This window comes from Nothoprocta perdicaria, unplaced genomic scaffold, assembly GCF_003342845.1.
Source record: "Nothoprocta perdicaria isolate Ctin4 unplaced genomic scaffold, notPer1 scaffold_6, whole genome shotgun sequence".
In the NCBI taxonomy this organism is placed as follows: domain Eukaryota; kingdom Metazoa; phylum Chordata; class Aves; order Tinamiformes; family Tinamidae; genus Nothoprocta; species Nothoprocta perdicaria.
The window spans coordinates 3892090-3914979 of record NW_020455865.1 but is presented as its reverse complement, the minus strand read 5'-3'; the positions used below and the strand labels follow the sequence as shown (position 1 = coordinate 3914979).

At 47.8% G+C, this 22890-nt stretch overlaps 1 protein-coding gene across 2 annotated transcripts in view; it reads right to left on the bottom strand.

The window, feature by feature from the left end:
- Positions 1–22890, bottom strand: part of RAPGEF1 (Rap guanine nucleotide exchange factor 1) — a 76864-nt gene that overhangs the window by 14952 nt on the left and 39022 nt on the right. For both annotated transcript variants that reach the window (XM_026049385.1, XM_026049386.1), the window contains exons 5-11: positions 21474–21562; positions 20944–21096; positions 19306–19429; positions 18345–18528; positions 17189–17704; positions 11473–11675; positions 9307–9465 (exon numbers count right to left, since the gene is read on the bottom strand). In XM_026049385.1, the coding sequence (XP_025905170.1) occupies positions 9307–9465; positions 11473–11675; positions 17189–17704; positions 18345–18528; positions 19306–19429; positions 20944–21096; positions 21474–21562 (1428 nt within the window). The remainder of the gene's footprint in view (positions 1–9306; positions 9466–11472; positions 11676–17188; positions 17705–18344; positions 18529–19305; positions 19430–20943; positions 21097–21473; positions 21563–22890) is intronic.

Sequence of the window (22890 nt, the reverse complement as noted above, 5' to 3'; positions counted from 1 at the left end):
AAAGGCTGCAGATGAGCACAGTATGTATATCTAGGCAAAGTATTCTGAGTAGTTACTGCTTTTCCGGGATTTTCCACAGGATCCATGTTTAAGATGTCGTTTGCTCCAGCCCTGTAATTCAACAACTACTGCATTAAGTCTGTGCCAGTTAGGAGTGCCCGCACACTGCCCCCAAAGTCACACAGCAGGATAAAGGAGGCTATAACAGCAGACACTGCTATTCCTTCCCATTTAAGAAACTTTGGAAGCAAAATTGATAATTGCCCTCAGGAGCAATTACATCCTTATCAAACGAATCCTCCAATGTGGTGCCTCTCAGTCAGCTACGCGATGAAGAAAGATCATCTACATAAAGTTTTATTTCCCTATCTCTCCTAATCATCAGATTACTATTCAGATAATATTAAATAGGGTGCAGTGGAAGTACACAGCGCCAAGAAAAACAAGAAAGATTCTAGTTTCCGACATCTGGTGGTAGCAAGTTCTGCCATCAGGGTAATTCCAGCACAAGAACAGAGCAAAACTGACTCTTAACAACAAGAAAAATAATCCTAAACCTGATGGAGAGTTTATTTCAAAACGAGGGGAGCTCAAGCACTAGTGGGCTCTGACCAAGTGGCTGGAAGAGCCACCTCATGTAAAGAACTGCTGCAGCGAAGCAGTTGCTCCCGAGCGAGCTGCCCAAGGACAGCGCGGCGCAGAGCTGCTCCGACCGCGCTGCAAGGCTAAAAGGAAAGGGGACACATAGGCACGAAGCTGAAAATTCAAAATTTCTGGCTATGCTTGCTCAGGAGAGATGGGCAGCTGATGAACAGCAAGGCTGACAGCACCACCCCAAGCCGGGCGGCAGCACCCATGTTTGTAGTGGTATTTTACTTTTTCTCCCCAATTGTAGAAAGATGCAAGTTCATGCCAACTTAAAAATCTAAGCTGAGACCTTCCTCAAGCAAAAAGCTTTTGCACTCCAAGCTGGGGAGGAAACAGAAAGGTCAATAGCTGGACTTTACCTTCTACCACCCCACGCCTCGAGGGGCTCCCCTCCGCTCTGCAGAATCCAGCAGCTCCCTGTGTTCCTGGGGCCCAAAGCAAATTGCAGGCTGTGCTGTGATGAGCAGAGGGAGATACTTTGGGAAGAGAGCTTAAAAAAACTACTGAAAAATAATCAGGATGCAAATCCCTGCCACATGCCTGTGGCAAAGAGAAGCCTGGCAGCAGGATGGGCTCCTCTCCCTGCCTGCCCCTCTCTTCACAGACGGGCAGCCCTGGCTCTGGGGACACTGTCGGCTTTCGGTGCCGCCGCCGTGACAATGACAGCTCTAATCTCCCCATTTACTTTCTGCCTGGGTAAATACTCTACATATATTCATTTTCACTTGCATGGCACAAACCACTAAATCCCTCCTAAGGCTCCGGGCTCACGACATCATCTTGGCTCAGCAGATTCATTATTGCTGTCCCGTCTCCCTGCTGTTTCATGATCTCACTGGCGCTAACATGTCACCCGATGTCCCACGCTGCAGGCTAGACCCCAAGCAGGAACAGGAGCAAAGCAGATGGAGAACGTGTGCCCCTACCAAGCTCTCCTGCAGTGGCTCTTGTGAAGGTGCTTGGTGCATTGCTGTCTCAACAAGCAGTTCTTTTGCTCCAGGAAAGGGAAACATCTTCTTCAAAATGACCTAGGTCCCAGCTCCTCAAGAAATGCCCTTCACTTTGCAGCTCATGTACATCTTCCACAGTAGCGTTGGTATTTTAACTTGCTAAACCCAGAGGGAAAAAGCCAGGATTTTGCAAGAAGCAGTTAATTTGGGGCACAAGTGAAAGGAAATCAGTGGCCTCAGTCCGAGCCCCTTTTGCACAGCCCTAATGGACAACTGGGCGGTGAGAAACCTCATGAAGTTCAACAAGGGCAAGTGCAAGGTCCTGCACTTGGAGAGGAATAACCTCAGACAGCAGTATGGGCTGGGGACTGATGTTCTGGAGAGCAGCCCCGCAGAGAGGGACCTGGGCGTCGTGGTGGACAAGATGACCATGAGGCAGCAGTGTGCCCTGGTGGCCAAGGAGGCCAGCGGGATCCTGGGGTGCATTAAGAAGAGCGTCTTCAGCAGGTCGAGGGAGGGGATCGTCCCCCTACACAGCCCTGGTGAGGCCACAGCTGGAGCCTGTGTGCAGTGCTGGGCTCCCCAGGACAGGAGGGATGTGGAGCTGCTGGGGAGAGGCCAGCGCAGGACTACGAGGAGGATCAGGGGCCTGGAGCATCTGCCCTGTGAGGAGAGGCTGGGAGAGCCGGGCCTGTCCAGCCTGGAGAGAAGGAGGCTGCGGGGGGACCTGAGCAGGGTCTGTAGATACCCCAAGGGAGGCAGCGAGGAGGACGGGGCGGCCTCTTTGCAGCGGTGGCCACTGACAGAACTAGAGGCATCGGCCACAACCTGAAGCACCAAAAGTTCCCCAGGAACTTGAGGAAACATTTCTTGGCAGGGAGGGTGCCCGAGCCCCGGCACAGGCTGCCAGGAGAGGCTCTGGAGCCTCCTTCTCTGCAGATCTTCCCAACCCGCCTGGGCGCAGCCTGTGCCACAGGCTCTGGGTGAGCCTGCGTGATCCCAGATCTCCAAAAGTCCCTTCCAACCTCAAGGATTCTCTGATTCTGTGACCAGCAAAGCTTTCCCGCTGCTCAACAGCGCTGCCAGGGTTAGCTGAGGCCAAGGCCCTGCGGCTGCGCAGCTGACAGCACCGAGGCTGCTGCCTGCGCTCCCGGCTCCCGGGGATCAATTGCTGGGTAGGGGGAAGGAAAATTTGCACAGCTTCTGCCTTGGATTGTTTAGGAGACATTAATCCCAACTCAAAGGCAATTCAGACCTAAATACACCTTAGCATCGTATCAATTTGGGAAGTCTGAACATGGATGTCTTGCTGCCAACCATCTCTATACATCCTTATCTACCTGGTCTCATCAATACGCCTTTCAGAATTGTATCTTGGGGTGAGACATGCAGAAAATGGGAGTTTAAAGGCCAGCTACCTCCGAAAACGCACCAGTCTGCATTATGTGAGCCACAAACAAGCAGTTAATGATGCAAACACGCTCTCGGCACGCTGCTAGCAAAGGCAAACGGTGCCGAGCAGCTTTCGGTGCTCTGGCAATGATTAAGCAGGCTGCTCTCCCCTCCCAGCTTTGTGTGCCGCTGCATCTTGCAGCAAGCGAGCCAGGAAGCCCCCTCCTTCCCGCGGCAGCTCCACGCCACAGCCTGCAAGCAGCTCTGGAATTCCAGCTATGCAGGCACGCTGGGACAGGAGCCAAGAATGAAGCCTGCTTTGAAAGGGGAAAAAAACCACCCTGCGGTGGAGATGAGGTCCATATGGCACCCGCTCCTCTTGCTCCCGGTCCAGGGCGGCCCGCCCAGCCAGCAGCTGCAGCAGGAATTGCTGCAGTGGCTACTGCTGGCCTGGGGTGTGGGCACCTTTCAGAAGGCCCTTCAGTCCTTTAAAAGCCACATTTATTTTGGGAGGGGAGAGTCAGATTTGTCCCAATTAACCATCTCCTTCCCTACCCGCTCAAACTAAGTCATGGTTTATCTTGGAAACTAATGGGTGCTTGTTTGTCTCTGCTGCTTAGAAATTTCTTGCAGGGTCAGTAAGGATTTGGTTCTGGCTGCGCTGATACAGCCTCCTGCTCCCTGGTTTTGCTTATTTGCAAGCGAAGTGCTTCAAAATAATTCTGGGGAAAACTGGAGAGCAGGGTGCAATGGGATCCTTTCCAAACTCGCTGCCAGTGCCAGAGGATGTTTTCCCAACAGCAGGAAAGGAAGCACCAATGTGCCATGGCCTTGGCATTCCCTGCAATGAAGCTTTTGCAGCAGGTATCATGTAGCCAGGTAAGAAGAGCCTCTGCATCCAAGCCCTCTTGCAGACAACCAGCTCAGGGTCCATGTGGCTCCAATGATGATCCCTCTTCTCTCACCACTAACGTGGATTCTTTGAAGTATCTGCCACTTCAGAGCCACTTCCACCAAGTGCATTGAGAGCTAGGAGCAATCTCCTCTACAGGAGCAGCTTGTTTGGACCTGAACGTTCACCAGACAGCGAATCACTGAGGTCTTCTAGAGATGAAATCCTCTAACATTTTCTATTTATTGCCTTTGATTTCATTTATTTATTTATTTTTTTTTGCTATGGTCAGTGTTTTAGAACAGCCTTCCATCATTAGCAGTGGTGCTACAGGAAGTCCTGAAGGTCAATGACATTATGAATGTTTATTTGGCTTAGATAGCAGGAGATAAGTGCTCTAATAGAAAACTTATTTCATGAGTGACTTTCTCTACATGCACTAGGCATGGCTGACCACGAGAAACAGGGAGGCAGGGAGGCTGACTGCGAGCAACAGTCGGCTCCATCCTAAATTCACACTTGGATTCAATCAAGTGGCTGTCAGAACATCTGCAGCATCAGCAGACATAGCCAGTCCTCACCTTTTAAAGCACACTGACTTCTCTTGCCAAATTTATCCAGATCAGATAGAGCATTAAGACTTCTAAAACACGGTGCTATCAGAGGAAAGGATCAATCTTTTAGATCTCTTGGTAATGTTATTAGGAGACAGTCGTGGGCAACGTGCCAGAACTGGATGCCCAAATTCAAACACTGGAGAACTGTGTTCACAGAACACTGGGCGTTGCACGAAGCCGTTGCACCCTAAGAACATAATTACACAGGCAACTTTTGGAAAACACTTCTTATCTCATGACACAATGCTGGGCTTCCAGGTACTTTGGCTAATGAGGAAGGAAGTGCTCCTGCAATGAATGGCTGGAAACGCAACCTGCCAACAGAAAGGCTTCAAGAGCTGTCACAGGAAAGGCAGGGACTCCTCACGCTTCAGGGTTCCTCAGCAAAGCCCCTGCCCTGGCTGCACTGCTGGCCTCACTATTTTTAACTGCTGGTTAGTGTAGCAGAGGGAGAGATGGGGCTTTCTGTCCCCTTGGAGCAGGGTCTCCTGCCTGAGCTGCAAGGGAAAGCAGAAAACAAGCAAATTTCTTTACCAGGAGGGTTTCTGGTACCTCTTTGCAAAGCAAAGGAGTGCTGCAGACATTCGTAAGACTCAGTAGATGTGCTGTTTCAAAACTAGCAGGAGAATTCAAACGGCTCCCAAATATAGCACTAACTCCTGTTTATCTTGTAAATAATCCCATCACACTTAGCAAGCTGATCTTTAAAAAGCAGAGCTTGGAGACAAGGCAAGACTCCTAACAAGTCAGTCACACAAAGAAATCTGGACTGGGGCCTACAAAGTAAATAGGAGAAGTGCTTAGAGAGGTCTGCATAGAGACTGACAGTGCTCTGACTGCAGGAAAAAATCAAGTTGCTGGCAGAAACGGTTTTCAAAAGCAGGATTTGGCGAGGCCAGCCTCAAGAGCACTATTAATACCAGCACCAGGCCTGGAAATAAACACCAAAGTAGGAGGAACACAAACAGGAAAGGCAAACAATACTTACAACTCAACAGCTGATTAAACGCATGTAAATGCCTCCCTTCTCCTTCTCCCTGCTCCAAATTAACGAGGCGAATCCTGCTTAAGACAGAAATGAACTCACAGCCCGTGATCTTGGCTTGACAGCAGCTCCCACCATGGGACCACCACACGTTCCCAAATCACTGCCAGCCTCTGCTGCTGCAGCAGCGAGGTGGGAAATATGCAGAGCACGTGTGTGAATCGCGGGTGCCTTTAAGCACTTCTCCGACCCTCCTTTTTCTGAACATACGCTAACATGCACAGAAGAAAGAAAAGCAGTTGCTGTGGATTTCTGTGCACGCGCTCCACTTGCTGAAGAGCAAATGAAGAGCAAATGAAGAGCTGTCCGAATACGGACAGTGTAAGCCCTGAACTCACGTTTTCCTAAGGAAAACATTTGCACCTTCTGCTGACGTGGAGCAGCCAGGTTGGGTTCTGGAAAGATCCTGGAATGTTTATGAATTAAAAAGAAAATACAGGATAAAACAACTCAGAGGGTGAGTGAAGGATCCAGCCAAGTTTCCGCTGGAGGCGTGAACAAGCCTCGGGGAAACAAGTGTGCTCCTTGTTTCGGAGTGGAGAAGCTTCCTAGCTGCTGAACGTGAGGATTTTGGGCTCTCCATGGGGAAGTGTGTCCTAGCAATCCGCCTCGTCTCCGACTGCCTGCTGCTGCCAGCACACGGCTCCCTGCCTTCTGTGGCTGTGTTTGATGCCTTCGGGTACCTGCCCAGGCATTCCCAGTCAACTGCATGTGGAGTTAACGAAATAAAGGACACTATCTCCACCTTTGCAATGAGAAATAAGGTGACTTGCTAGAGAAAACGCCACTGCAAATAATTAAAAGGAGGATGTCTTCTTAGAGTATACCACCTTTCACCCCATTCAGCAACAGAAAGCTGTTTAAAGAGAGAAGAGGATCCCTAAAATGACAATGCAACCCTGCTGAGCCTGTCCCACTGATGCAGGATCTGAGGATCTTGGCATGGGATGAGCAGGATGGTGCAGAAGCTCCTCCAAGCCTCAGCCCACACTGCAAACACGACCCTTGCTGGCACGGAGCCTAGATGGGAATCAGGCTCGGTGAAAAACTGCCTCCACTTGCCAAACCAATGGGGTTTGATCCAGTTGCTCAAGATCTGCCTCTGTCCGGGAAAAGCTATTCCCTCTGACAGCATTTCCTGCAAGGATAGGGAAAAAAGCACCATTAGTGGCTTGCCAGAGCAGCGGTGGCTTCTGGACTGCAGCAGTGTCTGCAGCTTGGAACAGAAGGCAAAATGTCTGGGTTCTGGGGAAAAAATCATATATGGCAAATTAAAAAAGAGCAAAGGGGCTCTGAATTCTACCTCGTTTTTGCTTCAAAGCACTAGCACTGAGACCCTGTAAATCAGTAGTGAGGAGCTATAGTCCTTCATGTGGAGTATGGACACGGTGGGCTAAGGACAGAGAGGATAGAACAGGCTCAGCCGTCCTGTTGCCCTCCCACGACCAGCATGGGAAGGGAATAGGCATTCCCACTGGGATTGCATCCAACTGTTCCTCAATCCAGGTCGGGCTGCAGGGAAGAGACCAGCAGAGGCGCGTGCTGGACTGGGGCTGTGCTCGGGGAACGCGTGGCGCGCGGCTCACCCGCAGCTAATGGACAGCCATTTCATTTCTTTATTAGCTTGGACTTCCTGCTATTGATTGAAGGAGCCTTTTGCTTCACGCACAGAATGGACAGAGATTAATGCAGGCAATGGATCACTTTAAGAGATTTGATAATTACCATTGATTATCTTGGACGCCCACTCCTCAGCTGGCTGGCACGCAGCAGCTCTGCTGTCCCTAGCATTAACTCCCTTGCTGGAGCAAGAAAGACACTGCTGATCTTTTAGCAGGTTTATTGTTCACCACGGTGCTTACTTGAACTTTCTATGGTCAGAAACGGAAAAAATTAAGCCAGGAGATTGGCAGGAGAGCAGAAAAGAGCATCATGCTCAAAGCCTTCCCGGCGCTCCATTCCTTGGATGACGATGCTCCCTGTGAAGGCTCCAGAGCAGGTTGCAAGAGGGGATCTCGCCCCTGTGAGCGTGGGGATGGAGGGTGTCACCCTGGGAATGATCCAGGCTCCAACAGCTGGTTCACATTGCTGTCTTATTAGGGAGAGGGAAAACGGGATCAAGCACTGTTACGGAATTATGTGGGTCAGCTAGGAAGCATGTAAGGGCATTGGTATTTGGCAGCTCGCAGACAAAGAGACAGTGTCAGAGCAAAAATCTCATTTTTGTCTGTGAAAAATGGACCAGCTCAAGTGATGAGCAACTACAGCGATTACCATAATTTAAGGGCATTAATGGAAAAAAAAATGCCATTTTTAATTCAGCTTATTTCTTTTATGCATTTGACAGTAGTTGTTTTCATTGTTCCTTGTGCTCTAGTCATTTCTTTCCCACAGCCAAGCCTTGCAAAAACACATAAGGATTTTATAATGAAGTTTTAACATTTCATAAAATAATATATTTAAAATAATATTGTTCAAAGCAAAATGAGAATAGGTCAGAACAGTTAAGCATGCAGTAACCAGTTAAATCTAACCAAGACTCTAAAGTGCCCATGTTTCTTTAGATCATAATAAATACCATATTTATAACCTTTTAAAGCAAAATAGTGAATTGCTTTTTACCTGCTACAGTTCTGTGCTTTGCTCATAAGGATCATTATCAGAGAGCTGCATAATTCATTTTTTTAATTCTCTTTTTCCTTGCAACTTGCTTACCACAGATCTAGGCAAGTCCACTAACATTCCCAGCCCTCAGCCCTTCCATCTGTGCAACAAAATTATGATACTGCTCTTTGTCATTCAAGTGGAAGCCAATGCTTTAATTCACTGTTGAGGAAGTAACACTGCTTGTAAAGTACTTGAATATTTTCTTCTTCACACCCAGGGCATACCATCGTTGCCACTAATTTTTAGGGAATTAAGTGTTGAAATGGGAAGGCAGCAGTGACACAGTGAGATAAAACAGTTTTCAAATATTCAATATTAAACGAATTTAACACTTCTGAATTGCCCGAGTCTTGTCTGGTAATTTCCTCTCCAGAAGCAGTCTAATCTACTAAACATCCAGGTCACTCTTAAAAATAGCCTGTTCTCAGTCATCAGCGTGCAGGCTTTAAGAGCATATAGTTTGATATACAAACACGTCCCATTTTGCTGGAATCTCACAGCTAGGTTTGATTTCCTTATATGTTTACACTTATCCTTTATTTAAGCTGCTGATGACTGATTTACACAGTGCTTTAAGATTATTCTGATCTTGATTTCAATCATTCTCAGCCTCTCCTGTGCTCTCCCTTCAGACCCTGCAAGAAGGGCTGTGCAAGAGAGAAACCTCTGCTTGTTCACCAGGAAACGACGGAGGGTTATTGGGCCTTTTTGGGACTGCGGGGACATGAAGGGAAGCAGACAAGCAAATACGAGATGAAAGAGCTGGCAGAGGCCACTTTGTAGGAGAAAATCGAGGAGCTGTAGCTGCTCTTCCACACATTTGCCTGTGCTGCAGCGATAGCATCTCCTCATTCCTAAAAAGGCCAGATCCACCCAGCAGCATTTAATTGACTCGTCCACATCACTGACACTGTGTGCTCGAGGAAAACCAGCGTGCAGCTTGGAAAACTACTGATTCTTACTTGGTTTATTGCTACCGGGTGAGTCCAAAAGCCCTTAAGCGACCTTATTTATTTACCTGGAGAATTTGCACGGGAGCAAATGTCACGAGCACGAACACACGCCCGGGTTACAGCAGCGCGGAGAGCAACTCACCGAATGCACAGGAAAGGAGCTGTGCCGGTTGAGAAAGGAGTTAGAGACTGACATAGTGAGGCCCTGAGTGGCACCGGTGTCCTCGGGGCTGAAGGGCACTTTAGTTTGCTGGACACAGTAGGAGACAGAAGGGAAAGAGGAGGCAGCATAGGAGGCCTGCTGAACAGGGGAGAGAAAGCAACAGACAGAGGAAACAAAGGAAGAAAGCACAGAAAAGGCTGTGAATAAAGGGCAAGAAACGCTAGCGGTAAAACAATGCATATAATGCCTCGCTAAACAGGCAGCTATTCATACAGTTCGCAGACTTACCAATATGCCCATCTGCAGCTCAGGAGGCAGGATAAAAATCACACTTCAAGCCCCCTTTGTTTCCCAAATCCCTTAAAAATAACTCCCACCTCCTCCCTTCCAGGCCCTTGGACAGCTGGTTCCCCGGCCCCTTCTCCCTGTGCCATGGAGATGCCCAAGGCAGCAGGTACCGCAGCAGGAGCTATGGCTCTATCTATCTATCTATCTATCTATCTATCTATCTATCTATCTATCTATCCATCCTTTAGACTGGAAACTGGGGTCTTTCCGGTACGATCTAGGGGACTTCGCTGGTCTTGCAGAAATGTTTCAGTGCACATCACTGCTTCACGGTCTCACTCGCAGGAAAAGCCTTTTAAAATATTATTTTACACAGAGGAGGCCATCCAGCAGAACTAGCCTACTGCTAGGAGGGCCATCGCCCTCCGTGTCATTTGATTTTTCAGCAGGGCAGCCAGAGCTGAGGAATATTCAGGTGGTGGCTTTTGCAGGGCTGGCAGAATGAGCCGCCGTCCGCTCACGCCGCGTCCCACATGGAGAGCGGGACACGTGGGGAAGGCTGCACTTTGGGAAACCTTTGCTTCAGGGCAACCGCAAGCACCACCTTGATGGTATCAGCTTGGAAGACGGGAATGCCCAGCAGGCAAAACAGTGACATCTTGAGCTGCCCAGGCAGTGATTAAAGGACAGAAAAGAAATGCTTTGCTTCGGCTGAGAAATTCACAAAAGGAGCAGATTTTCTCCCCAGAATGATGGCAACTATAATATTACCTAATTCTCATGACCTGGCTTGAAATTTATGCTTTACATACCCTCTTCTCCTGGCAAGGCAGACCAAGTCACTGTCACTCTGCTACAAGAATATAGTCAACTCTGTAGGAGCAGGAGGCTGGGCAAGGGATTACACACAATGTCCCAGCACAAGGATCACGCTGACAATGTGAGTAGGGACTCTGGAGAACTGGGTGATCCTGTGGAGCAGAGTCCTGCGGGCTCCTTAGTGCCCTTGCAGAGCAGATGGGTCATGGGCATTCGAGGTCTCAACACACAAAGCAACAGGGCATAACACTCAGACTGGCTTAGCCTGAAACAATTCTTTATGTTTCTAGGACTCCCACCTGTGTCACAGGAATGCAGGTACGTGAATCCTGAAATTAGAGCTCTCAGTTACTTTCCCAATTTGACTAAAAGTAACACCTATGAATTTCCATTTGCAGAGGGCAATTAGTATTCTCATCAGATGGAAGAGAAGAGCTAGGGACTAATCAAAGCCCTGGGATGTGCAATGGAAGAGCTGCTGCTAGAACAACTCCACCATCTCCCACTACGACAGAACTGTCAAAGAGAGGTTAAATCCTGAACCTCACATGGGGAAAAACATCTATAAGTTAAATATTGGTTATATATAAGTTAATAATATATATCAGTTAATAAAAACTGTGAAATATTGGCCATACCAAAGTTTTGTGGCTCTGGGGAAGATTGAGTCAGATAAGCAACAATTATGTTTAAAAGGTTAATGGCAATGTCCTTAACAACAGTTTTGGGGAAAATAGTGCAGCAAACTCTTAAAAAGTCTGTTTCTCAGAGTGTAACAATCTTGGAAGCAGCTGTTTTTGTACAAGGCAGTGGGTCTGGCACAGATTCACCATGGGCAAGACTCGGGTTCTGCTTCCAGGGCATCTATGGCACTTACAGAGCTCATAGGGAATTGCCTGCATGGAGCTAGGAAGCAGATGATGCAAAATGCCTAAAAACATCTTAACAAGGTGACAAGGACCACGCTGTGGATAACACCTCCCTGTTCCCGGGAGGACAGTGCACCCTGCCTGGCCAGGGCCCTGCAAATCCACTCACCAGCTGCCGCTGCTTCGGTGGGAGGGCAGGAGGAGGCGCGAGATCCTGTGAAGGGTCTAAGCTGATAAAGGAGTCATTGAACCCATAGACTTCCATGAGGTGCTTGTTCTTCTGCTGGTAGATGTGCTCATTCTGAGGCGTCTGGTAGAACATGGAGGGCTGTGGCTCTGAGTAGTCTTCCACAAACTGCATATATGCTGTCACTGTAACACACAAAAAGAGATTTCACTCACTCATTCCCAAAACAACCAAACCAAGTGGTTATTTTTGCCACCTTTCTCGCCATGCTCTGCTCCATGCCCAGAGCAGGAAGGCATCCCTGCTCTGCTCACAGGTCATTCACACACTAATTCTCCATCTTGGAGGAAAATCTACAAATATCCCTTCCTGCAAGACAGAGCACACGGGAAATAATCACAGACCACACCAGACACTTGGCAACAGCTTTGCTTAAACCAGCAAGGTCTCCAAAACCTTTCTGAGCAGCTTGATCCACTGACTCTTAGCCCAAATTCCTTCCTCACAATAACCCACGGCAATTTTGAAAACCCTCCTCAACAGCTCATGCCCAAAGCCTCCCATCAAAAGAAACACAGCCACTGCTCTCTGCTTTCTAGGAAGCACAAATCACCTTGCACAAAGATGCAACCTTGACAACAAATAACAGTTCTTAAGCCTATAATAAGCCTCAAATCGGCAGTCAGCAGGATTGCTAGCACAAGAGGATTTACAATCTTCTCCTTATCAGAAAACACCTACCTGGGAGATTGTGTGTCTCTCCTGCAGCTGTTTAGATGCCATGGCCAAAGTTGGCCCGTAAGTCTGGCCGTTTCAAAGCTCCTCTGGCCATGCCATCCTACTTCACTGACACAAATGCAAACACAGCTAAATATCCCCTGTTAAACCATCTCGGCATCTCTCATTCTGCCACTGAATCCAATTGATTCAAAGGCAATTCCACGATTGACACCCAGTATCACAGAAAGACCCCAAAGCCGTGTGCTTAAAGATCAGAAATGCAACTAATAAGTACAAAATAAATAAATAAGTCTTATCTATATCCCTGAAAACAGAAGCAAGAGATGCATTAAAGTGTTGTAAAAGGGACTAACTAGGGTCTTTCTGCAAACAGGCTCTCGGGCAGCAGGTATCCTGTGATCATTGCCCCTGTTGTTAAACAGGCACTTGTCAGGTTTTGTAAATCTGGTCATTAGGCGGCAATTGTTCAGCTCCAGTTGTACCTGTCAGTTGTACAGCTGAAATGAATGGATGGCTTCAGGGAGGGCTATAAATAAGTGCTCACGATGCAGCACTTGCGCATTGTGAAGCTGCTTCCCACACTCGCTGCTGGGCAGAGCAGGAGAGAAGCTGCAGCCCGGGCAGCTTCAAACAGGATGCAGCCGTGCAGGAAGGAGCTGCTCTGCACCTGCCTTTGGACCTTTATTTTGTTCAGATTTCCTCTAATATTTTTAAGTCCATGTAGAAATGGAGCTAGCACAGCTGCTCCTTCCCACAGAGTCACATCTCTCCTTCAAAAAACAGGCTTTTTCTTTTTTTTTTAAGGAGGAAAAAACCAAAAACGTGCCCCGGCAATGAGACTGCAGGAAACTGGGCTGATATATTGCAGTCCCAAGTGGTAACACCTGCTCTTCCCACCGCGTGATCCCGCACGGGGCTGCCGCTGGACAACCTGTCCCCATCTCGCTGCACTGGCAGCTCCTGCTGAAATTCTGTCCTTTGGTCCCCCCCTGCTAGCTGAGCCTGACACCCGGACCTGGAAAAACACCTTGATATCACAGGATATCTCTCGAGGAGACATCTCTCTTGCAGCAAAAGTGAACTGAGGATCAAGAGCCCTTGGGGACGCACGGAGGACTGGAGTTTGAGAGCACAGCTTGAGATCACATCATTTAAGCGGGACACAAGCCAAGCAATTGGGCTGGAAATCTTGGCAGGACACATTCCGACAAACTCTGCAGATGGAGTTACCTGCTAAAACAAGCACTACAGGTGATGTTCAGGTGTTAAGATGACGTCCAGGATCAATATGCATGAGCATAAGACAATACATAAGGCTATAAGACTATGCAACACCATAAATACGGGAAGCGCTAGTGAAAAGGGTAATATTTTAGACATTGGGTAAAATTAAATGACTGCAACTCAACGTAGCGAGCCTGAACGCTGCCGAGGGCCTTCACTCAATCTGCACGGCAGTAATGAAGAGCTCTTTTATCTGAGCTCTTCGTGACACTGATGCCTCCCATTGCCATGGCAGCTCCTTGCCTCTCGTCTGCCAGAACTAGTCGAGGGCAGGTGAGCGCTTCCCTGCTCCGGCTTTGTGCTCCTCCGTGTTTTCAGGTTAGGTTGGGGTGGGGAAACACAATCCTGGCTCAGAAAGAAAGACTGCAGAGCACAGATTAAAAAGGGTATCATTGAAACAGTCCCAAGCTCAAGCAGGGGGGCAAGGAAACAGAATCCCCTCACAAGGGCAGTTTGCATGGGGGTTTTCTCTCTCCCTCCCCTCTCCATCCCCTCCCCAAACTGCTGTGTTTTTGGGGAAGGCAGAAATTCCCAAAGCAGATGGGAAATGACACGATGGATTGGAGGCTGCAGCCTCCGTGAGAGCAGCCTTGATGGCAGCGCCCCGGGAGGGAAGGGGAGAATCCTCTCCCAGCACAGCATTGCGCCCAGCTTATGCAGCAATGAAACAGGGCAGGAAATGTAGAGGGAGAAAAGAGATGTGCCTGTGGCCAGGAACACCTTCCCAGCAACTGCTTGCAGCGTCTTGGATGTCATTTCTGGAGGAGGTAAAGCTGCCTGGGGATTTCTGTGCTCGAGCAGCTAAGGTCACATGCTGAAAATCACAGGTTTTGCTCACGCTGCAAGAGAAGGGAGTCAGTGGCTGGTGAGTTCTGCAGCCAGGGAGAAGGGAGAAGGGCACCGAGGAGCTGCCCACCATGAGAAGCCACCCTTGGAGCAGCGGGTCTGGGGACTGGAGGTTGCTCCTTGAAGGCTGCCAGCCAGAAGGAGCATCTGCACCATCAGCAGGGCACGAGGAGACCTCTTCCAAACAGCTCCCATTAAAGGAAATTCTTCCAAAGAGCTCCCATTAAACCCTGGCTAAGCCCAGCCTGCCTCAGTGCGGGTCCTCCAGCTCAACACCAGCTGCTCTGGGGGCACCGGGCTGCATTTTGTCCCCTGTGACAGGGACAGGGACAGGAGGAAACGCCTCGCCGCTAGTTCACATGCTGTCTCGGGAGCGGATCCTGTTTTCCAGCCCCAGCTGTGGGCTCTCTGCAGCAGAATCTGCTCCACGTCTGTGTCTTGTAGAGCAGGAGCTCAAGTAGAAGTCTGGAACAATTTGCCATTAGCATAGTAACATGCACTCTCACAGCGCTGTAAAATAATAATTCGTGCCAGACTAGACGGTTTATCACTTCCCTGCTTGAATTATACAGAAGATGACGCTTGGAGGTCCCTCTGAGCACAGCTCCCAGTAACACACACGCTTAACTCTGGCGGAATTTGATGTATATTATTAATAAAAGCACCGTGTAAGTCTCCCCTGCAACATTTCCTGCCAGCCAGCCAACTACCAAGCGATGGCCCACAACAAAGGGACCGCAATCAAGTCGTATCTGAGAGAGCTCTAGATATTTTAAATAATTTCATGCGTGCACACAGGATCCCAGGATTTTGTGAGCCTCACAGAAGGAGGGATACGGAAGCCACTGCCTCATGTATGTGATCACACAGGGTATCTAGAAGCATCACTTTGTAGGCCAAAGCCAAAAAAACCTGGGTGCTATGGTACAGTCTGTGTAGTGCTTTACTGCCCTTCTTAAACTGAAACTAAAAGCAAAACTAACAACCACAGATCTGCGGTGTGATACACAGCAGAGTGAAGACAAACTAAGACATTGTAGTGTCACATGAACGCAGGCAGAGTGTCTGCAGCAGTCAGGTATTAGCCCAACTATCACTACAGGCTTTGCACCAGAGACCCTTTATCAAATCATGAGAGTTGTCATCAGTCAACCTGATGACAACACGTTAGGGGATGTCCTCTACTCCCCTAACAACGTGGCCTCTACCCCCCTAACTGAGCAATCCAGTCAATGTCCTCGGATGGGGCTGGCTGACAAATGACAGTTATCTCTATTATTAACATCAAAATAAATGCACATGAAATACGTGGCTTGGGGGGTTACAACTGTAAAGGAGAAGTAAATTTCTCCTGTAAAGGAGAAGTAAAGGAGAAGATAATTTAAAAATGTTTTTAACTCCTTGATTTCGTAAAACATCTCATCTGCATCACATCCCCCTTCAGTGCTACACACAGGTACTTAGTGCCACAGAAGTCACCACAAGCAACCCTTGCTACAGACTGCACCATCTTCATTGTCTCTCTGTTGCCTACAAACTAGCATCTTAGCTCCTTGCTATTGGCTTTAATTGCCTTTTCATTATTGGCTTGTTTTACTAACCAGAGAGAGAGAAAAGTGATTTCCTGCGCATAGGGACTCTGATCACTTTCAGATTGCTCGGGCCTTGTGGTCTGATTAAAATTCTGGAGAGTTACAATTGTGGTCTGGCCACCATGGCATGGTATTCGCTAGTGGAAATGCTCTTAGTCAATGCCCTTTTTAAAAAGTGAATGGCACAGGAAATGAGCAGAGGAATGGGCAGAATACTGGCTTGGAGGCATGACACACCAACCTCACTTCCAGCTTTCTCCTGGGCAAAAAGACGACAAACTGCAAAAATGAGTCACAGGGCCAGCTCAGCACTTATTAAACGAGCTCTTCACTTGGGCTGCCAGCCATTCAATTTAATACCCTCGATGCAGATCTTGTAGGTGCTGCCTCCTCGTGCACTGTACAACTGGTAAATTAGCCAGGGACTGGTAAATTAGCATTTGCTGGATCCCACGGCGCCGTCCACCGTCTTCCTTGTCGGATCAGTATGACTGCTTTTTTGGCAAGAGCATTGCCATATTTTTAGCAATGAACATTAAGGAAATCAGAGTCACATCATGAGCTCAAGTGGCTCTGTTGTGCCAGGAGTCTGGCTGGGGATGGAGGCTTTGCATTTAGAGGCTGCTCATTTTAATGATGTGGGAAATTCTTAGGCACGGAGCGGAAATGAGATCCCATAGCAAACCAGCAGTATCGGACACTCTGCTAACGGTGTTGTCTTGCACAACCGTGTGGGTGACTTTGTTCCAACTGCCAAATAACTGCACTGGCAACGCTCAGTTTTGGACAGAAAAAACAGCCCTTTCTCTGAGCTCTTGGAAAGAACTCAAGTTTTTTTTCTGCAGTGGGAAAACATTCATAAAACAGGGGCAGGGGGAAGCAACAGCATAAAAAAAGGAGGGAAAACCAGGAAGATTTGGAAGGCAGAGTGCCTAAGTTTCACACTCAGGCAAAGCAAAGATGTTCTCACTACAGTAATGAAGGTGCTGCATGTTGCCAGTTCCCTGAGCCTGGACCATTCCAGGCTCCCAAAGTCACTCACTGCCCAGCCGACCTACACTTCCCTTCCCCTTCTTTGACACTTACTGGGAGTGATTTTTGATCCCGTGTGAGCAAGGACATTACCTTGGGGTCACCGGTACTTAGTGGCAATCGGAAACATGACAATTGCAAGAAAAAGGGTAAAAAAGCAAGAAAACATCCCAGATCCCAAACCAACATGAGCACTTGCTTACTGTGTTTGTTTTTCTTCTCCGGCAGAGGTGGTGGCTTCTCTGGGTCACTGGTAGAATCGGGAGCAGCAAAGTTAGCAATGAATTCAGCTGGTGCTGAGGAGTTTCCTTGCTGGAAGGGCAAGACAGCAGCGAACGGTGTGAAGGGCACTGAGAGGACAGAGCCTGCATTCTGCAAATCATCTTCCGAGATGTTATCGTATTGTGAAGGGAGCCTCTCGTAGGAGACCTTGCAGCCCGAGCTGTCGGCAGTCTGCGAGGCCGCGCTCCTCCTCTTCTTCTCCGGTAAGGCCGGAGGAGTCTCCGTCGGCTGCGCTGCTCCCGTCAGGCTGCACAGCTCCAGCGGGGGAGAGCTGCCCTGCGGCAGCTGGAACGTGTGTCCATGGAAAGGGGAGCCGGACTCGCCCAAGGACTCCGGCAATGGGCTGAGGACACCGGGCACCTGCTGAGGGATCTGGTCCGCGTTGGAGAGGTCCTGCTGCAGGAACTCGTAGTCCGGGTCATAGTGATCTGACTGATCTGGTTAAACACAGAAGACAGGGCAAACTTGCATTATTTTCTCTCTTCCGGCCTCTCTACTTTCCCTCTGTTCAGCCTTTCTCAGTTCTGCCCTCCCACTCCATCAGCTAATTTATTTATTCAGTTATTTAATCAGCTAATTTAATCACAGTGCCAGCAGGTTCCTTGCAGCAGGAACCATCTTGCCACACCTTCCGGAAAACTAAGATAATTTATAAACTAAGATAAAAAAAAAAGTATTTCTTCATATTAATAAGAAACTAACAAGAATTCAGACACTGGAGAGGTTCCTACACTATGCATTTATATTTTTATTTCCCAGCCCCTAGAGACAATATTGCTTTAGTTTAACAGGACTGACATGTTCTACTAATGTCTACAGACAAGACTGAAATCAGCAAAATATCCAACCCAAGATCTGAGCTGTGTATACACACAACCATCTCCAGGTAGGGAAACAAATTCCCTTGGGCCTTTTCCTACCCAACAGGATATAATCCTTACAGAACTGCCCACAGTAGCTCCAGAAGAAGAGCTGCAGGGATGAGCTGTTCACTTTTGTGTCACAGCTCTGTGAAAGCTCCCCAAAATGGGGCAAGATGGGCTCCTTGGTGGCCTGCAAGGACCCTCCCCTGCTCACCTAGCGTTTCACAGCTTGTGTTGCGGGAGCACTGGCCGCTGTCGCGGTCCAGAGAGGAGAGCTGCTCGTCAGACTTGCTGAGTTTGCCGATGCTGCTGCACGGTGAGAGACGAGGGGATTCTCCCCCGTAGGAGTGGCTTCCACCTGACAACCGTCTCTGGGCATAGCAGTCAACATCAAAATCCTTAGGGAGGGAAAAAAAAATCGTTCTTCACAGCTTGCTGGCAAATTAGATACAGCGAAAGGGAACAACACCTCACAGCTGTGCTCAGACAGCAGGGAAGGGAGTATCAGCACTACCAGTTCTCTCCAGCTAGATAAGCCCATCTGCACCCCAGAAAACCTCTGATCTGGTGAAGGGCAGAAGGCAGAGACTGCTGAGAAGATGACTGAGTGCTGTACACACCCTAGGACTGCTTGTCATGACACTGATAGCAGTAGACTACCAGATTTCTCATTAAATAACTGTGGCTCTGCTGAATATTTGATGAGCTCACGTGTAAGCAAAGGGTAAATAAATTATAGTGAGATACAGCTAATGGCAGCTTTTGATGCCTAAGGCTATGTTTTTTATTTCAGAAATTACCTCGGGTTCATTTACACGTGGTTGAACATCTCTCATGTATTCTACTCCTGCAAAGCAATGTGTGAGCGTATGAGTTAGGGAAAAATTGTCCCAACTTTATTTGGATCAGCCAATTGACAGCAAGAGCCAAGGGTTCGGGAATGACGACAAGATTTGATTTTGCTGCAATGTCAATTAAGGTTCAAGTCCTCACCGCAGAGCGGAAAAGCTCCTATAGGCCAAAAAAGATGTAAATCCCATTGCAGAAGAGCTCGTCAACACTAAGTTGTTTGGGAAGATGGGAGGCGTGTTGGGAAGTGCACACCTGCAGGTCACAGCACTTCTACCTTCCTCAACGTGTTTCCCCTGCCCTTCACTGAGGGGTTTTGATGTTACCTGTCTGTTGATTCCCACAGGTAAACTGGACCCACTCGTGGCTCGACTCATGGGCGCCACCACCGCCACTCGCGTTGGGGAAGGCGCTGACTGCCGTTTTTTAGGGGGTAAGGCTGGAGGAGGGCTGCAAGACATAATAGACATTAACAATTCTCAGGCTCTAGAGAAAGAATTTTAAAGACATCATGAGAGGTTCTGCCAGGCTCGAAGCTCACGGCTTCCTGTCTGGAGCCCACCAGAAACCATTCAGGGTATTTACTAACAATTTAAAAGTACTGAAAACCCTTACAGGAAAGGTGCTGTTCAACAATTCTTTTTTTTTTTTTTACTAAAGCTGAGAAAAAGGTTGGTATTATTTGCCAAACAAAAATAATTGCTGTTTTAAAAATTGTTTTAATGAAGCTAATTATCACAACAGCTATTTTTAAATAAAAGTGGTGAAAGCTCAAATTAAGTGTTTTGGTTGACCCCCAGATTGTTCCAGTTCATAGAGGTGCCTCCCTCCAAACCTCACACATTTGACAAGTGTTCAAAGCTTCAAAAAACTTTACAGGACAGAAAAAAGCTCTTTCTGCCTTTTTCCATTCCTGGTGAATTTGAGAGGGACACGATGGTCAGGGTGGCTCTCATTTTGCCCGGTGACTGGGTGGGCCTATGCTTTGGCACAACCCCCTTTCAGATATGCACGTATCATACCCACATTATCACTACCTAATGAGATTTTACCACTGAATATTACTTTATGTTCCTAATGACACATAATCCCGGCATTCATCGAGCTTGCAAGGCTCCCAGGAGCACACATATTCTGTTCCTGGAACATACCAAGAAGTTTTCATCTAACCCATGAGAATTCAAAAAAATAAATACACAGAAATGTGATTCCTTTTGCCAACCACAGCCCTCAGTGCCACATTTCCAAATTATCACATGACTCACATTTTCACACCACCCCTTGCTAGAGAAGAAAAAAATAGCATCCACACAGACCAGCAAGCTGTAGGCAGGGGGTTTTCTCTTCCTTCTCAAAATAGAACATAGAAACTTTCATGTGGTTACTAGTATAGCAGGGTAAGAACAACCAAATAAAAAGACTTTTTTTTTTTTGCATGCATTGTTAACTCCTTTCACTCTTAACTGATAACCAAAGCAGAACTAGCTGGACATGCAGGATGGATAGAGAATCACCAGCTGACACGAACAGAACTTTTCCCACTGGATACAACAAGTGATGCAACCAAAATAGCACAGGATAGTGTTGAATAAGGTTTCACATAGCTTTAAATAAGGCTCTTGGGTGTTTTTGTGATGCTTCTCGTTCAAGATTTTCAGAGCACCACACTATCTTTGCATAAAAAAAAAAGAAAGGAAAAAAACCAGACAAAGTTGCTCCAAATAAGGAAGAAAGCAGGTTAAGCTGCATGCAAACAGATTTCTAGGGGAGAACAACTCAGAAAGACAGGAAGCTCAGAGCCACCACCACTTCATATATGGAACTCTCCTGTGTACCTTTTGGCACTCTGTATAAAATATGAAGTATTTTTCAAGTAAATATCACTGGTATTTTTCAGCCTGGTGCTTTTTTATTTTTTATTTATTTTCTCTTTTATTCTGTATTTCTGATTCATTCTTTATTACCTGTTTTCTGCCACACGAATGCAGGGCAAGGGGGGCTTAGGAGGTGCAACCTCTTCATCCATGGAGTCAGTCAGTAACTCATTGGACTGAGTCATATTAGTTGTCTTGTTGAGGATCTCCATCTCTCGTTCAGTGAGGGGAAGTTCTGACGGGCTGCAAAGAGCAAAATACAGAAGGCAGATCACAAAACCAGTTTGAACACAGCATGCTGACAGTTTATAATAATTCTAATTCATATACAGTGTGAGAGAAAGCTACAGCAGAAGGCGGATTTCACATCTGCAAGGACAACTTCATGTCTCTCCACAATACAATGTGCAAGTGTCATGGCCAAGTGACTTTTCATTGCCAGATTTTGGCCTCTTTCCTATCATAGCACATTGTTCTCTTTAAGTGGTCTCACTGTAACCCATTAGGCCAAGAAGTACTACGATTGGATGCTTGAATTCAACCATCAGCAGTCAGAAATTATCTCCATGAAGCTATTGCATTAGGCGTGCACGCACCAGAACGATTCGTCAGCAACCCACCTGTCGGATTTACACGCTGGTAAGCTGGGTTTAACTGGGCTTGTGGGAGAGGGATGCTCCTGCTTCTCAATCGTGAGTCTGACCAGTTCCTAGTGGAGGGAGAGAAGGAAAAGCAAAGATTCAGTGTTTGTAAAAGCTGGATGCTCATGTCCCCAAACAGAGCGAGGCTGCAAAAACCTAAAAACCTCCCAGTTACTCAGGTTAGGGATTATTGATGGCAGGGACACCGGGAGAGCTGAGCTGGGCACAAGTTAGGTAAAGAGCCATGCAAATGATGCTGTTCCTAGTTGGGCCCAGCAGTAGTGTGGTCATAGCTGAGTTAAATTCATCCACACTGGCCCTGTGGGGATTCTGCAAAAGCCACACACGTGGCTTTTTCGCTACTCTCCCACCATCACAGATGTGTTCCAGTCCCTGCAATACCCCAGCTACAGACAAATTGCCTCTGCACACATAAATGTAAGTACAGAAACACCCTGCACAATGAATGACTTCATCGAGCCAGCGAAAGTGTTGAATAATTGCTTGGTATTTTATCAACAAACAATTATGTCACGTTCCTTTTTTGTCAAAAAGCAGGTTGACTCTAACATCCCTACTGAGGAATGAGATGGCCAACGCTTTTATTAAAACGCCTGCTTCCCTCGGGGCCATTTCTTAAACATGTTAGCGATGGAAGCCTTAATCATTCAGGGAACTACCGTAGTGTATCTGCTACAGGCAGATAAGACAGTGGATGAGGAGATAAGGGCATGATAATCCCGCACTACAAGTCTGCCAGCAGTCAAAACAACAAACACTCGTATTAGAAGGAAGCAGGGAATATTTTAGGGGTGTCTGAGGCTGACAAAGAGATCCTCTGCTCCCAGCTATCAACACAGATCCTCTCACAGCCGGGCTGGATACCTGGCAGGGCTTCCTGATGGTATCAGCTTCCCTGGGCCTTCTGCAATGGAAGCTCCATGGGATCTTTATTATATTTTTTAAGTAGCCTGAAGTAGAGTGTCACCGGGCCAGTGACATCTTCACATCCCAGTCTATCCACTGGCATTGCCCCTCCAAATACAAGAGCTGTAACTGGAGCTGTCATCAGCCTTCGGAGGCAGGGAAATATTCTCAGGTGTTTATAGATGGAGTCGAGCAAGAACACAACAGAACACGCAGCTTGAAAGAAGTAGTCCTGGAAAATCCCTCATGTGGGACAGGAGGGGAGCACACGAAGAGCCCACACGTCCATTTGGGCTAATGCCATAAAGAGGTTCCTGCGTGGGACAGAACAAGAACCCTCACGAGGAACAGGGCTCTGCGAGAAGCGCCCCGATGGGGAAGCCCAGTGTAGAATCAACCACAACTGACCTCTCCTTTCAACTCCCACCTTCAGACAGAGCTGGCCAAGGTTCTCCATGGGGAAATAACA